Below are 14,302 nucleotides of genomic sequence, written 5' to 3'. Positions count from 1 at the left end.
ACTGGAGACAGTTTCCTTGGGTTATCTGAGCCCATATTGCTTTGGTGAGAAATCTTTCTGCTTGCTGCAGAGCAAAGGGGAAGGGGAGTCTTGTGATACAAAAATAAAACCCAACAACTAAGAATGAGTCAGGAATCCAGACTTCTTGATTCTGATGCTGGTGCTGAAAAATCTTAGCTTTAGATTAGATTGTGTAACAGCTTTTCAATGGTGGCCACTTACTCTCTTTCGAGAGGGATGTCACTTGAGCTTCTGCTTAAACAAGCCTAAGTTTTTAGCACTTTTTTTTATTCCAGCCATAGTCTGTAAGCATTCAATACACACAAAAATTGTCACTGTTGTTTTAGACCAATGGGATTTTCTTTTTTTTTTAGTATTAGCTTTGCAGATATAGATTGTCATCTATTAATTTGCTTTTAGTCGTGTTTTTTGTACATCCTAGGGCTCTACCAGTCACACATTGAAAGCTAGTGGTCTTGGCTGCTAGGGAAGAAGGAGTGTAGTGCTGAAAGCTTAAATGTCTTTTTTTTTTTTGCTATTCCAAACTCCCAAGCAACAGACACTGTCATTAACTTTACCTTAGAGAACTAACTCCATCGATTGCAGTGTGTACCATGCTTTGAAGATGCAAATTGTTCTCTGAGTAAAGCATGTTATTTCAGGTAGGATTTAAATACCAAATAATAAGAAGAAAGTCAGAAAATAGACAAAAGCAGACTTGCAGAGAACAAAATCGGTCTAAGCCTTGTGTGTTTGTTATGGTTTTTCCTATATAATGATATATGTTTCTAATTGTAAAACTTAAATCTTTGGCAAATGAGGTACCTAGCATACAGAAAACAGTAAAAGATATCAAGTCAGAATTTCCAGACCTTCCTGAGTTTAAAAATGGTCAATAACTTGTGTGGGGTCTGTGCTTTCAGACAGTCAATGAATCTAGTTGGAGCAAAGGAAAACGAAATAGGTGTCTCCACTCATAGATGCTGATGAACAAACAGGGTACAGAAACTGGGATGTCAAATCTGAGCAAGAGTAGCAGGAACCTCGTGCATTTCCGAGATCCAGCGTCGGGATGTACTGTATGTGTACTTGCATGCCCAGATCACACAGTGTACATAACATGATCTGCTGGGTAAGAATAGTCTGCAGTTGTTGAATCTTCACTCACAGGCAACATGTGGCGCTGTGCATCTATCTGCAAGAATTTCTAGAGTGCCGGTTGCCTTTTAATGTTTAGCTACTCCTTTACAGTTTTGTATGTAGTATAAAGAGGTTGCTAAAGAGTTAAAATGAAACTGGTTTCTCTTCCTGCTGATCTCTTTTAATGTGACACAGTACATGAATATACTGATTTCCTACAGAGATGGATTTTCATGCTTTAGCTGCTTGGGCTTGGAAGGTCAGTGTGTATTTATTGGACTGTGTGTTGCTCTGAGCTTGAATAATTTAGACCTTTTGCAGGTTCAGGTCCATTCGTGCTAGTGTTACGTGAGGCTCAAACTCTCCACATTGGACTTTACTCTGCGATTCTACAGCTGGGTGTGGGTTGGCATATTTGTGACTGTGGCTGCCTTCCACTTAATCACACACAAGCTTTCTGGGAGCTGGTTAATGTGCTGCTTGCTTTCTGCAGCCATCAAACATGCAACTCTTCTGCAGTCTGTTTTTTATGATAGAAAGATGACTTGATGCATATATTGTTTTTAAAAATCACATTCTTACCTGGCATTCCAGGCTTGCTGTTTTTCAGGGCTATGTTCGCCCAGATCAGTTTGAGCTTGCACTTGAGTGTTGAAATAACTGAAATAGGAAGCTGCCTATTTCTAGTAAAGCTTTGCATTGCATTGCATAGTCCCAGGGAGAAACAGTGTGAGTCCCAAGGGCAGTAATGATGGGAGTCAAGCATTGGGGAAGGAGGGGTGTGAACTGCCAGTGTGAGGAGGGTAGCTTGCTTGGTGCCTAACAGTGCCTAGTAGAAGAGAGCCCGATTTTCACCGTGGTATGCTTAAGCCTAGGGTGACCTCAAGGACTCCACACAACACTAGAAATATGTATTGAAGGCCTGTCGAATTGACGGGCTTGCTGTTTGGCTTCCACAACAGTGCTGCTAACCTTCATGGCCAGTTCTTGCGGTTTCTATCATGAGTCTCCTGAGAGCTTTTCTCACTTTCTGGCTCCAAGGGTCAAGTCATTCCATGAGAAAATTCATTTTCATTTGAAAACAGTCATGTGTCTTTCTGGTTGATCAGAAGAACTTGAAAAAGTGATCCAAATTTACTCAAATGTCTCAGAAATCAGAAAGGGGTAGAAGTAGAATAAAAAAAGGTTGATTTATTTTCTTCTCTTTGGGGTTTTTTTCTCCTCTATTCTGACTAAAGAATTTGGGGTATTTAAACTTCCAATACTGTTGTCTGTAGTAGCAGACCAGATTCTCACTTGGAAACACCTTTGAGTTTCTGTCCTGCAAGGCAGAGTCGCCAGAGCAGAGCTGGGCTGACCATGGTAGTAAGGCACAGTTGATGAAAGAACTCCAACTGAGGACTGCAGCGTTATTCCTGCCTTTTCTGTTTGACTTTGCATAAACACAAGGACATAGCATATCCTGTTTGCTCTGGTTTTCCCATCTGTTTGGGAATAATAGAGATCAGCGGTTTTCTCTAAGTTCCAGAGATGAGAGCTGCTACAATGACAAACTGTTATCTGAGCAAAAGCTGACATGGGCATTGATGGGACTGGCGGCTCTATTCCAGTGACCTTTTACTAGGAAAAAGAGGAAAAGCAGAGACAGTGGGAATTCAACCTAAAGTGTTGACCTTTAAGTGTAGCAGCTGTGGATTTCCTCAGCAATCCAGGCTGACGGGGGTTTTCCTGAAGTGGAGCGCTTGGCGGCTGTGGTTTTGTGGTATGTTCCCCTCCTGTTCCTCTTCCTCCCGCAGAGAATGGATGACATATGACAGGAGACTGGTGGATCTTCCTGTTAAGGTGATCCCTTATTTTGTAGGGTTTGTAATCATCAAAACCTGTGACTCTTTACTGCTGGAAGTTGTCTGTTTTAGTCAAATCTCCTTGTGTTCCCTCCTGCAAACATATGCTTTTGTCTTGCAGTGAGCACAAAGATTCCTCGGAAAAGAAACACAAAGACAAGGAGAAAACCAAACACAAAGATGGCAGCTCAGAGAAACACAAAGACAAACACAAAGATAAAGACAAGGAGAAGAGAAAGGAAGAGAAGGTAGGTGTCCTGTGAGAGAGACAAGAGGATGCTTCTGGTTTGTATTACAGAATGGTACAAACTCAGTGGGTTAGATGTAGCTTATAGTTCCAAGGGTTTTTTTCAACCTGGAGAGAATTATCCCAAAGCTAACCCAGAGTCTTGGTTTGTGGGGTGCCAGAACTTGTGAAGGCTTTATCTGCAGATATTGTGAATGGAAACAGTTCCACACTGGATCTCTGCCCCCTGGCTCCACATTTTTAACCCTGTTACTTTTCACTTGGCTAAGCTTAGATTCAGAGACAAGGGAGAAAAGTCTGTTAGATCACGTTTGTGCAAGAACAAACTCTAAAGTTAAGTCCAATCAATTGGAGGGCCAGAAAATACTGAATTGGCTAAGACTTACAGAAAATGTTGCCTTGTGTGTCATGTAGTTTGCTGAGGGCTACAAGGGATGAAGATGCAGTCACAATGCCCTTTGGTTCCTTCAGCAAGTTAAATATCCTGCCTGTGTTGCATGTTGGAAAACATAAGGTGCCCTGGGCAGTGCTAATCAGCTCCTACTTTTTATTTTTTTCAGATGAAATCGTCTTCTGGTGATATAAAAATAAAGAAGGAAAAGGAAAATGGTTTCTCCAGGTAAGAAACCAGGTGTATGATCTGAAAAAAGAAGCAGTTCGACTTTTCTTAGGTGCTCAGTGTTTGACTCCTCTCACTTGGTCTTGGGGAAAAAAATTGAAGTGCCTTTGCCCCTTCAGACGATATATTCCTCTCAATTACAGGAACTGGTAATTGATCTACTTACCTAGTAACTGGAGATGGGAGCTGTTGAATACCTGGTATCTGCCTGCACGTGCTGGGTTTGTCCAACTGTTACATAGTTGAATTCTGCCAAGGACAGATTGGACTATAGAAATACTGGTAGTGGGTCGTAAAATTGGTACTTGAACCCTGCAGGCAGTCCTCTGGAGACAGGGCTGTGTAAAGACAGTCAAGATTGCCTCTGAGTGTCTCTTCTGTAAGTGACTGCAGCCTAAAGCCTTTGCAGAGGAGTGACGAGTAAGGAGGGTGCTTGTGTAAAATCAGAAGTACCTTCAGAAAATGCCTAGATGTCCTACTCTACTAAATTCCTGGCAATAATAGAGCCTCCTGGACTGAGGTGTTGTATCAGTCACCACTAAGTAGTCTTATTAAAAACTTGAAGTGAGCAATTGGTAGAAGAGTGCTTTTTCTTAATACTTGACTAAGATCTCTTGTGGCTTGTTGAAATCCAGCCATTTGTTATTTTTATGGTGGTAAATCCAGTCCACTGACTTATTGGAGGTCTGTGGTACGGTGGATGCACGTGTTCATATCTGTTAGTCAAGAAAAGCTTTCAATCATGTGTCCAGTTTTACAAAACCACTTAACAACAAAATCCTTCCAGTCTCACCATGTTCTGCGGACACAGAGAGGCTGGGAGAAGACACCTGTCTAGTCCATGCCTGTTTGTTGGTCTTTGTGTATTTTGCATGCGCCTTCTTGACATGAGTTCTTCCATTCATTTCATCTTCTTACTGCTATTCTAAAATGCAAGCTAAGTAGTTATGCTTGGCACAGGGAAGAGGCGCCCTCTCCAGGCTCTTTTGGGGATACTCTGGAAATAGCATAGGTGTTTCATGGTGTGGGAGACAGTTAATAACTTGTTCTAGCCTCTACTGTTCAGCAGAATTGCATGCATGTGCTAATCTCACGAGGGACTTTGGGTGTGCTCATATCAAGGTAACTGGGTCCTCTCTAGGTCCAAGAGCATTTTCTTGTGTGTTTGAGGAAAGCCTGGAGGAGCCATGACAATTGTGCCTCCCTCAGGGCCAAAAGCTGGCTAAGAGTGAAGTAATAATTTTCTTTTTTCCTGCTGAAATGTTCTCTTACAAGTTCACCAGAGGAAGATGTACTCACTCACATGGTTTTGGTTTTCTTCCTTAAGACTCAGTATGATGAGCAACGTTACGGTCTTAGAAACAATGCAAGTCAAGGTTCAGCTTGGTCATATAGCTCCTTTCTTCTAAGATAATCACACTTCATTTCCCACTATTAGAAAATGCTGCAAAATATTTCAGTGTTAAAATAGACTAGATAACATTCCTAGCAACTTATGAAACAGTAGTTCTAGATTTCTGCCTGGAAGGGAGAAGAAATTAAATGGGACAAATACCTCTTTTTCCACAGATGTTTAGCAACTGTCTGTGTGCTGCAGGCTTGTGTCTTACTTAATCTTAGGCGATGCCACAGAAATGGCTTCTTATATCAGCACGTATCTGTTTCCCTTAAGTTGCATCTGCCAGCACTGCAGTGGCTTTACAGCTGTGAAAGAGCAAACCACCTTGTTCTGCTTCATGGACACATTACCAGCTAAAATAAGACTCTAGAATGTCTCTTGCTGACTGCGATCTACAAAGCAGAATGCTGGTGGTTTTTTTTTCTCTCCCACTCCATCCAATTGCAAAATCCGCATGTTGACTTGGAAACTGAGTCAATTTGATACAGCTATTGCTGACTGAATATGAATAGGAAAGCCCAAGACGGCACTGATTCTTTTTCTACCTGAGTGGAGCAGTGCTAAGTGCTTCAAAATGTAATTTTGGACTCTTCTTTATGAAGATAAGTGAAATGCTTCTGTGAAATCTAGAAATAATGAGTTTGTTTAAAGTGAGAGTCTCTTGTACTCGTACTTTTTTTTTTTTCTTATTACTGGTGTCTTGGGACATTATGGCTGAAAACATTGAGCCTAATTTAAGATTTGCGGTCTGTTGAAAGGGACAGAATTGTTTGCCTCCTGCAGTTTGGACAGTGAAAAGAGACCGATCAGCTTAACTTTGCCAAATCTTTGCTTCCTTTTCAGGGAATAGCTTTCAAATCTTTGTTTAGTTGGGAATATTTTTCTCTCTTATCAGGCGCAATAAGGTTATTGAGTTGAAGGTAATGTCCTCTATTTGCACACATGCATGTACTTCAGTTTTGTTTTAAGTATATTTGAAAGTGCTGGAAGCTGCAGTTGTTTTTACTCAAAACCTCAAAGAAACAACAGTTAAATCTAAGCAGTTGAAATTGATCTTGATGTTGCTTGAGAAATGGCAAATACATAGATGCTGAAAGGCTCTCCTTATGCTGTCTGTGGATATTCACAGAATGACACACCTCAGGTCTTTGGGGTTGTAAGAAAACAACACATTCCAGGACTGGAGGGCATGCCCATTTTGCAGATGATAATTTCTTAAAACTGAGTTGTTGCTGGTTTCCAATAAGCTTTCTCTTTGAAGTTAGAACCACCTTTCTTTGCTTCTTATTGTAGTCCACCACGTATTAAAGATGAACCAGATGATGATGGGTTTTATGCGTCTCCTAAAGAGGACTCCAAACCCCTGAAGAGACCTCGAGAAGATGATGAGTAAGTGGCGTGGGTGCTGGTGACTTGGATGTTTACTGGTAGTTTTAAATATATAACATTGAGGGAGCAGGTGGGATTTCAGGTCATCAGTACAAACTTGTTCAGATGGGTGACTGGAGGTCTGAGACCAGGCTCCTTATGCTGTTACAAGTTCTCTGAGCAGGGCAAGGCTAGTATTTGTGGTGTCCAAGGTAAAATACCATTACCTGCTGCTGTGAAATGTTGCAGTGCTAGTAAATAAAGAAGTAAAAACCCAGAAGGTAGATAAAGGCACCGATAAAGATTGTAAAACATAAATCTGAGCAAGTGAGGTATTAATGCTCAGTAAGTGGCTGCAGTGGTTTCTGCTGGGTGAGGAAATGACTGCACAAGAGGAAGAAAATGCATTGTCAGCCTGTTTGGGGGCGGGGAGGAGGTTTGCCTCCGCTGCTTGGCATGGTTTGCCTAGAGTCTAAATATGTCGTGGGTTATGCTGAGGATTTTTGTCTCTAAATCAAAAGAAAAATATACATGGTGTTTGCCTGATATAGGAACCTACCCAGTAAAATAAGAGCCCAGTTACATCATGCTGTCATCTGTCGCCATCTGTGTGCGTCCAGCTCTTTAGGTAGCGTGACCTCATTAGCAGGCTGGAGCTGAAGGGTTGGTAGGGTTTAACCATAGTGGCATTCTGTCCCTATGTGGTATTTCTCAGTTTCCAAGAGGGATGGGTGTGGCAGCTTTTCTTTTGTGTAATCACTTGCTGCCTTCTGTTAAGTTTTTGTGACCTCCCATCTCATGTCTGCAGTGGAAAGATTAAGAATTTGCCAGTAGTCAATTTTGTTATTGTTTGAACTGGTGGGGGATACAAAAAATGAGGCTTGTGGGCAGATCCCAGACTGATGACTAGAAAAGGATTTAGGGGTAGAACATGCCACTAAGCTTTTGCCCATTTATCCCATCCCATGTAATCACTGGGTGACTACTAATGCTTTTGAATCGATTCTTCATCAAGGAAGATTTTTGCTTCAGCAGTCTGAAACCTGTGGAGAGGTGTTCACAGTAACAGCGTATGGGTTTCAGGATTTTGTAGGCTGTTTTGCTGGATAGGGATTATTCAGTCTTCTGGGAGAGTTGGGCATAAAATTATATTCTTTAGAAATTAAATGTGCCAGAAATATTGTGAACTTGTGCACACAAGCTTTGCATGTGTATGACTTATCTTTATTTTTTATACTGGAAAATTGATTCTTTTCATCAGCTAGTCTTTTTGTTCTTACAGTGCTGAGTACAAACCCAATAAAATCAAAACAGAAGACATCAAGAAAGCAAAAAAAAGGAAACAAGAGGAGGAAGAGGTAATGTGAAAGATGAGTTTATTTCTATGATCAAGAAAAGCAAGGCTGACAATTTGGTGTTGAATTATGTAAGGCGGGGGTAATCTGATTCAAGGGTAAGGAGGCAAGGACCAGTCTGGAACAAAACTGCGTGTGGTAGATCCCCACATATGGTGCAGGTTAACTTCTCTGAGCCATAATGTAAAAAAAGTCAGGAAAACTTTTTCCTGCTCTTAAAGGAACGGCTGGAGAAGATGCCTCCAGGACATGAACTTCAGCCTGTTCCAGGCAATTCACAGTCCTTCTGTTAAGTAGCTCGCAGAGGGTAGAGGAGCCTTACTAACATCATCTGGTAACTGCACAGATGATGCAGCACAGTTCAGAAGTAGAGGACATGAAACCAAGATTAGCTGCTAGAAAGACACTTTAAGATTTTAGGTGGAGCCTGGGGTGGAAATTTCTTCGGAGAGGGACTCAGTGAAGAGAGAGTAGCCATAATTTGAGACTAATGAGCTATGTTCCCTGTCTAGCAAAGATAACCTTCTAAGGCACAAGTCACAAGCATCTTCTGGCAACATGGTTAATTCTTCCCTTCAGTGAAAGTGTCTCTATAGTGAGCATATACCAGTACGTTCCCAGAAGCCACCTCACAGTGGTGTAAGTGCTACAGAGCATTTGCCAGACTAGATACCCTAGTGCAGGCCAGGAAGGGTGTTTATATAACTAAGCAACCATGTTACTATAGCCCAGATTCACCACTTATCAGGTGAGGCAGGGTAGCTGGCTGTGTGCGCGCTTCACATGTCCCAGGTGTAAAGTAAAAGAATTTGGCCTAAAATGTAAGTGGGACCGTCAGCAAACTTTGACTTAATAGGATGGTCTAAGAACGCATTTATATAGTGAGGCCACAGGAATTCAGTTGTTTGTGGTCAAACTTATATACCCCAAGAGACAGTCTTTTAGCTTTAAAACATCTCTTCAGGGAGGGGGAAATACAGTAGCTTCTTCTAACAGATTCTTATTTGTTTTGCAGGACATCAAAGCAAAGAAAGCTAAGAGCAAAGATAAGAAAGTCCCTGAAGCGGACAAGAGAAAGAAGCCGAAAAAAGAAGAGGAGCAAAAATGGAAATGGTAACTATATACCAATGACATAGGCTACCCTCTGCACCTGGACTTTCCCTGTTAACCTCCCATGCTGACTAAGCACATCTGGCTTTCTCTGTCGTTGGTTCATGAGGATTTGTTCAGAATAATTGGTTTACTTTCTGGTAAGCTCTAAATAAATAGCTCATTCACTACATTCATCCTCTGAATTGTAAGTACAATACCTTTTTTGGTATACCTAAAACAAGAAAGAAGGGGGTTTTAGGGTGTTTTTTTCCCCCCATCTGTAGAATGTAGCGGCTGCCTATAATGATCAAATACCAGTATTCTTGTACCCAGAACCTGCTTCTTGCTGACACTTTTCAGAGCAATATGAAAACGTGTAGGCTTGGGCGTATCAGCAGGAATATATAAATATGTGCAGGCATAGTATTCCAGTAGATCTTATCTGTATTATATAGGAGGTACAACATAAGTGGGTGCTCACCTTTTTATTCTAGCTGGGTGTCACCTGTGTTCCCCTCAAACCTGCTTCTGTCTCTGGAAGAAAAAGGAAAGTTGGTCAAGTGGCCAGTTAAGCGTAGCCTGTTTGGAAAATGAATTTTGAAAACATTTTGAATGGAAAGCGCTTCCTGTCTTGCCCAGGGTCCTGAAGTAACATTGCTGAGCAACTGAAGTTGTGCTTTCTCTCACTCTTAAATTGTTTTAGAACTTTTTCTAAATGAGGCTAAACGTTGTGGTTCATTTGGAAGACAGACCTGTGCAGCATCAGTAGTGCTCTGTAAGAAACCTGATGGATTTTTTTTAACTCTCCGCAGTAATTTAAGCTACTCTTATTGCTAGATTTGAGGAGCTATTACTTGTGTGTTTTGAAGTTTGGGTCTTTAGTACTTCCCTCAATTTAATGCATATGTAGATTTCAAAAGTGTGTGTGTTTTCTGCACTCCAGTAATGTATTTTGAGGACCTTTTGGGGATGACGTCTCCATGAGCATTTTCTTACATCATTTGGCTATTTTTAATAGATCTGTAGCGTTGGGGAATGCCTTTGCAAGCTTCTTCGATCCTTTCAGCTTCAGTCTTTTACCCCTCTATTGTCACTTTTATTGTTTCACCTTTAAAAAGAAAAATTATTCTGTAGTGTTTGTAGTCTTCGCGTATTTTTCTTTGATTGTCGCAGCTTCCTCAGTACATCAGCACTTGCATATATTTTTCATATTTGTATACTCCCTTAGAAACTTGGTTTTCAGGCCTCTCCCCAAAACTCTTCTGATATTTTTTTTTCTGAGCAAAACACTTTTCTCTATCCCCTTGACCGTATGTTTTTAATGTGCTTTGATATTAACAAACTACAGGGACACGAAGCAATAGGAAGCTACAGAAGGTCTCTTTAAGCCTTAACGATCCGTTCTCTTTTTGGCTTTGTCTCAGCTGCCCTTGCTGGTTCTATCCAACTTAATGTTCTGTTATCACAGCTCCCTTTTATCATAGTCTGTATCCTTCAACAGCAGACCTTTACTGGAAAGCCGTACTGATCTCCCCTCACCTGCCTTGGCAGCACACTCCCAGGTAGCTGTGAAAAGCTCTGCGATTTGTGCTTACTGCTGAGGAAAACTGCCTTTGAAAGCGTGTTTTGCAAAATTTGGCAGTAGGTAACTGCATCATCCTTCTGTTGATGTTCCTGTCGTCCAGCCACAGCTTTTGTGTAGTGTGTCTTTGCTGGACAGGGTTTCATCTGCACTTAGCTGTGTCTCTTAAGGTCATTTTATGTTCCATCTGAGTCAATTTTCTGAATGTCTGATATCTTTTTTTTTTTTTTGCTGCTTCCTCAAGCGCTTGCTGCCTTTAGCATTTTTCATCCTCACTTATGTGAATACTTGATGCTAGACATTCCCAGGCACTGGCCTCGTTCATCACTATGTGGAGCTCTGCTAGAGGTCATTTTCACACCCTGTCAGCGTGTGAAGAATATGCAACCCAGAAGTATACCTTACGAGCACTTCTCCCACCTTGTGTTATAGCAAGTTCATTTCCTTGAAATAACATGTCCCTGAGGTGTATTCTTTTTTTTTTTTCCCTAAGAATCTTCTCTGTTTTCATTCCACTTGGAAAACCCTCCCCAACTCTACCTTCCTGAGCCACCCTGGCATTCTTCGACAGGTTCAATGCAGTGTTTCATCACTGTACCTGTTTGCCTGGTTAGTGCTGCTTCTGCTCAAATCAGTAAGGCAGCTGTCCTAATACGCTCCCACAAAATCATTTGTAGAATGTTGCTTTAGTGCCAAGAGCTACCTTGGGCAGTGCTGCTGTAGTGTTTTTTATTTGTTTAAAAGGATATGAGGATGAAAAATTGATTAACCTCAGGAGGTTCACTTTTACCTTTTCTCTTAATGCTTATGTACAAGGTTTAGGAAGGTGGAGGTGGGTTTGGGAATGGTTTGTGATCTTTTTGTGGCAAACTCTCTGGTAGCTTTGGGCTTCGAAACCACCCCATGAATCCCGTGTTTCCTTGTAGCCCTCCCAAAAGACACAATGTGCTTCAGCTATCTATTTAAACTACTACCTTTCTGGTACTCCTTTTCCATACATCCTTTATAAAAGAGCAGGAATGGGTAGAGGAACAGAATTTCTCATCAAGTAAATACCAGAGTGATAAATCTTAAAAGGCCACAGCTGAAAAGCAAGAATAACAAACCTATCCCGTAAAGTAGTAGCTACTGTGAATGATCCCCTCACTTTTTTTCTTACTGGACTGAAAATATTCATTGTCAGAGAGGATAGCCTTTTTGTGGCTGGGAGGAGGGGTGAATGGTTTAGATTTATTTTGCTGGAAGGAGCTTCTGGGTGGAAGAACCTAGGCCTATGTTTGACAAAATATTTAGATTTGTAGCTTCTAATGAATGTAAAAAACAATCATTAGGAATGTAAATATTTGGGATCTAGACTTCAAATGTCAATATTAGCTTCTTATATCAACATCGTTTACTCAAGCCTTCTTCCCAGCCAGGGACTGAAATCCGATGTGCAGGTTTTGTACCGATGGCTGGGGTTGCGCGCTTTGCTGTTAAAGATGTTACCGTGCTTCTCACGAGGGAGAAGTCAGGTCTAGTGCTGTGGTCAAAGATGGTGCCTTTTTAACTATAGCAAAGCACTGTGTCCCATACAATTGTTGTTGTTCTGAAATTATACACGTAGAGGCACCAGAGAAGGATTTTGAGTGTTTTCTAGCAGAAGCTCTTTTCTCTATACAGTGCTTATCTTCTGTACAGTGGCCCTGTTACTTCACTAGGGATGAAGTGATCTGCTTTTGTACATGACATCTCTTGAGATGCATGCAGTACATGCACATCTTCTCTTAGCTGCTGTTGCACCCAGACTGGGACCGCTCCGTAGGGCTGACACTAGAGGGAAGCTTTAACTTTTTGTATTGTCATGGCTGCTCAGCAAAGTTGTTTGGGCAATTCAAAGACCAAGTGCTGTGACAGGTTAATGGTCCTCCAGTTGATTAGTCACTAAGGTAAAATAGCCTTTCTCAGCAGGGAACCCTATGCCGGCAGCATGTAACAGTAATGTTCTGGTAATCATGAAAGAAGTTTAGAGGGGAGGAGTGTGGAATCAGTGGCTTGGGCACAGGGAACTGGGAAATAGGGGGAGGGTACTGGCCTGGCAGGACCCCTTTTCTCTGTAGATGAGTTGCTGACCATGTGAGTTTGTTCAGTTGGAATGTGGGATTGGTGGCACCTACCTTGCCATGTTGTGATATCTAATGCATCATTTGCAAAACATTTTTATAGAGGTGCTTTAAGGCAAGTTTGCCATTTTCCTGTGCTACTCTGTGTTTCTTCAAGTATGCTGTTCTTACCCAAAGAATTGGAATGAATTTAAAATGATAGAGCAGGTTTCAGTCTTTCTTGTCTGAGCAGGTTTGTTCTCATTTAGGTTGTAAATGAACACGTGTTTCTTTATCTCTGCCCTTAACGACATACTTGTCCACATCTGAAAGCAGATGCATAATATACTACAGTTGTTTGGCTTTGCTGAGCAGGCATCCTGGACCTGATGTTAGATCACAGCTGACTGTAATTTGGCCTCATCCTAGCTGCTTTACAAGACTGAATTCTTCATTTTCTTAAGTTCTAAGCTTTTTCAGCTGTGTGATTTTGTGAAAAGGGCAGCAAGTGGGAGGTGAGGTCTATGGTGCTATCAGATAACCTGTGACCCAAGGTGTTCTGTTTAGGGGCATGGTTGTGCATTTTTGTTTTTTAAAAAAAGGAAAAAAAAAAAAAGGGGGGGTGGGGGGAGAGAAAATAAATGGTGACTGCATTGAATATTTGTACTCGGTCTGTGCCTGGCAAAGCAATGATTGCGTGCTGATTTTTCTTCAGCATATTCTTATACCCACCTAGTAATAAAATGAATATTAGGAGCTTAAAATTGTATTGGTTCATATTTCTCTCTTGAAGGTGGGAAGAAGAGCGCTACCCTGAAGGCATTAAATGGAAGTTCCTAGAGCACAAAGGTCCTGTATTTGCTCCACCATATGAACCTCTGCCTGAAAATGTCAAGTTTTATTATGATGGTGAGTTAATCTGTTTCCACTTTCTGGGAAGAGAAATAAACATTCTCAGGGTATTGTGGCATTCTTCTGGGGACTGAGGAGACGAGGAGGTGGTTTTGTTTCAGTGGTTAGCTTAAAAGAAGTTCCTCAGTGGCTAAGTGAAGGAATGATCTGTGGAAGTAAAGGAACACCCTCCTGAATTCCGCTAACCGAGTTGACATGGAGGTAAACTTCTTCTCACTCTGCTATGGTAGTAAATCTCTCAGGTTACTTAACAGTATCAGTGTGTCGTACGCCTGAGAGTAGTAGTGTATAACCAGTAGAGCACGTAATTGTAACTACTTCATCACCGGTCACCTGTAGGCTTGCTCTGTTTTCTTTAACCTTATGAAATGCAACTTCTGTCATCTGTGATGAAATTCATCTGGTGGTATGAGTGGGATAAAAAACAATGGAATTTTGTAGGAATGCATGGGATGACCCTGGCCTCAAGGACACAGCCCTGTGATGTAAGTCATGGTCCCACTCACCATTGTGTGCGGTAGAACTAATTGATGTGGGATTCTAATATGCTGGGCTGACTGGCTGTTAGAGGCTCATGTGGAAGGGATTATATGATGTGATGCCTGCTGGAGACCAGACTTGATGACCCATGTGTTTCCTTTTAGTCCTGTGATCATGTGAAAT

The 14,302-nt window shown here is 41.5% G+C and overlaps 1 protein-coding gene across 1 annotated transcript in view; it reads left to right on the top strand.

The window, feature by feature from the left end:
- Positions 1-14,302, top strand: part of TOP1 (DNA topoisomerase I) — a 68,415-nt gene that overhangs the window by 38,591 nt on the left and 15,522 nt on the right. Inside the window, exons 4-9 of the mRNA XM_064465758.1 lie at positions 3,106-3,232; positions 3,792-3,850; positions 6,543-6,638; positions 7,900-7,975; positions 8,988-9,085; positions 13,521-13,636. Of these exons, the coding sequence (XP_064321828.1) occupies positions 3,106-3,232; positions 3,792-3,850; positions 6,543-6,638; positions 7,900-7,975; positions 8,988-9,085; positions 13,521-13,636 (572 nt within the window). The remainder of the gene's footprint in view (positions 1-3,105; positions 3,233-3,791; positions 3,851-6,542; positions 6,639-7,899; positions 7,976-8,987; positions 9,086-13,520; positions 13,637-14,302) is intronic.

Source organism: Phalacrocorax carbo, chromosome 14 (assembly GCF_963921805.1).
Source record: "Phalacrocorax carbo chromosome 14, bPhaCar2.1, whole genome shotgun sequence".
NCBI classification, from domain to species: Eukaryota; Metazoa; Chordata; class Aves; order Suliformes; family Phalacrocoracidae; genus Phalacrocorax; species Phalacrocorax carbo.
Note: the sequence above shows the minus strand (reverse complement) of the source record. Positions and strands in the feature narration are given on the sequence as shown.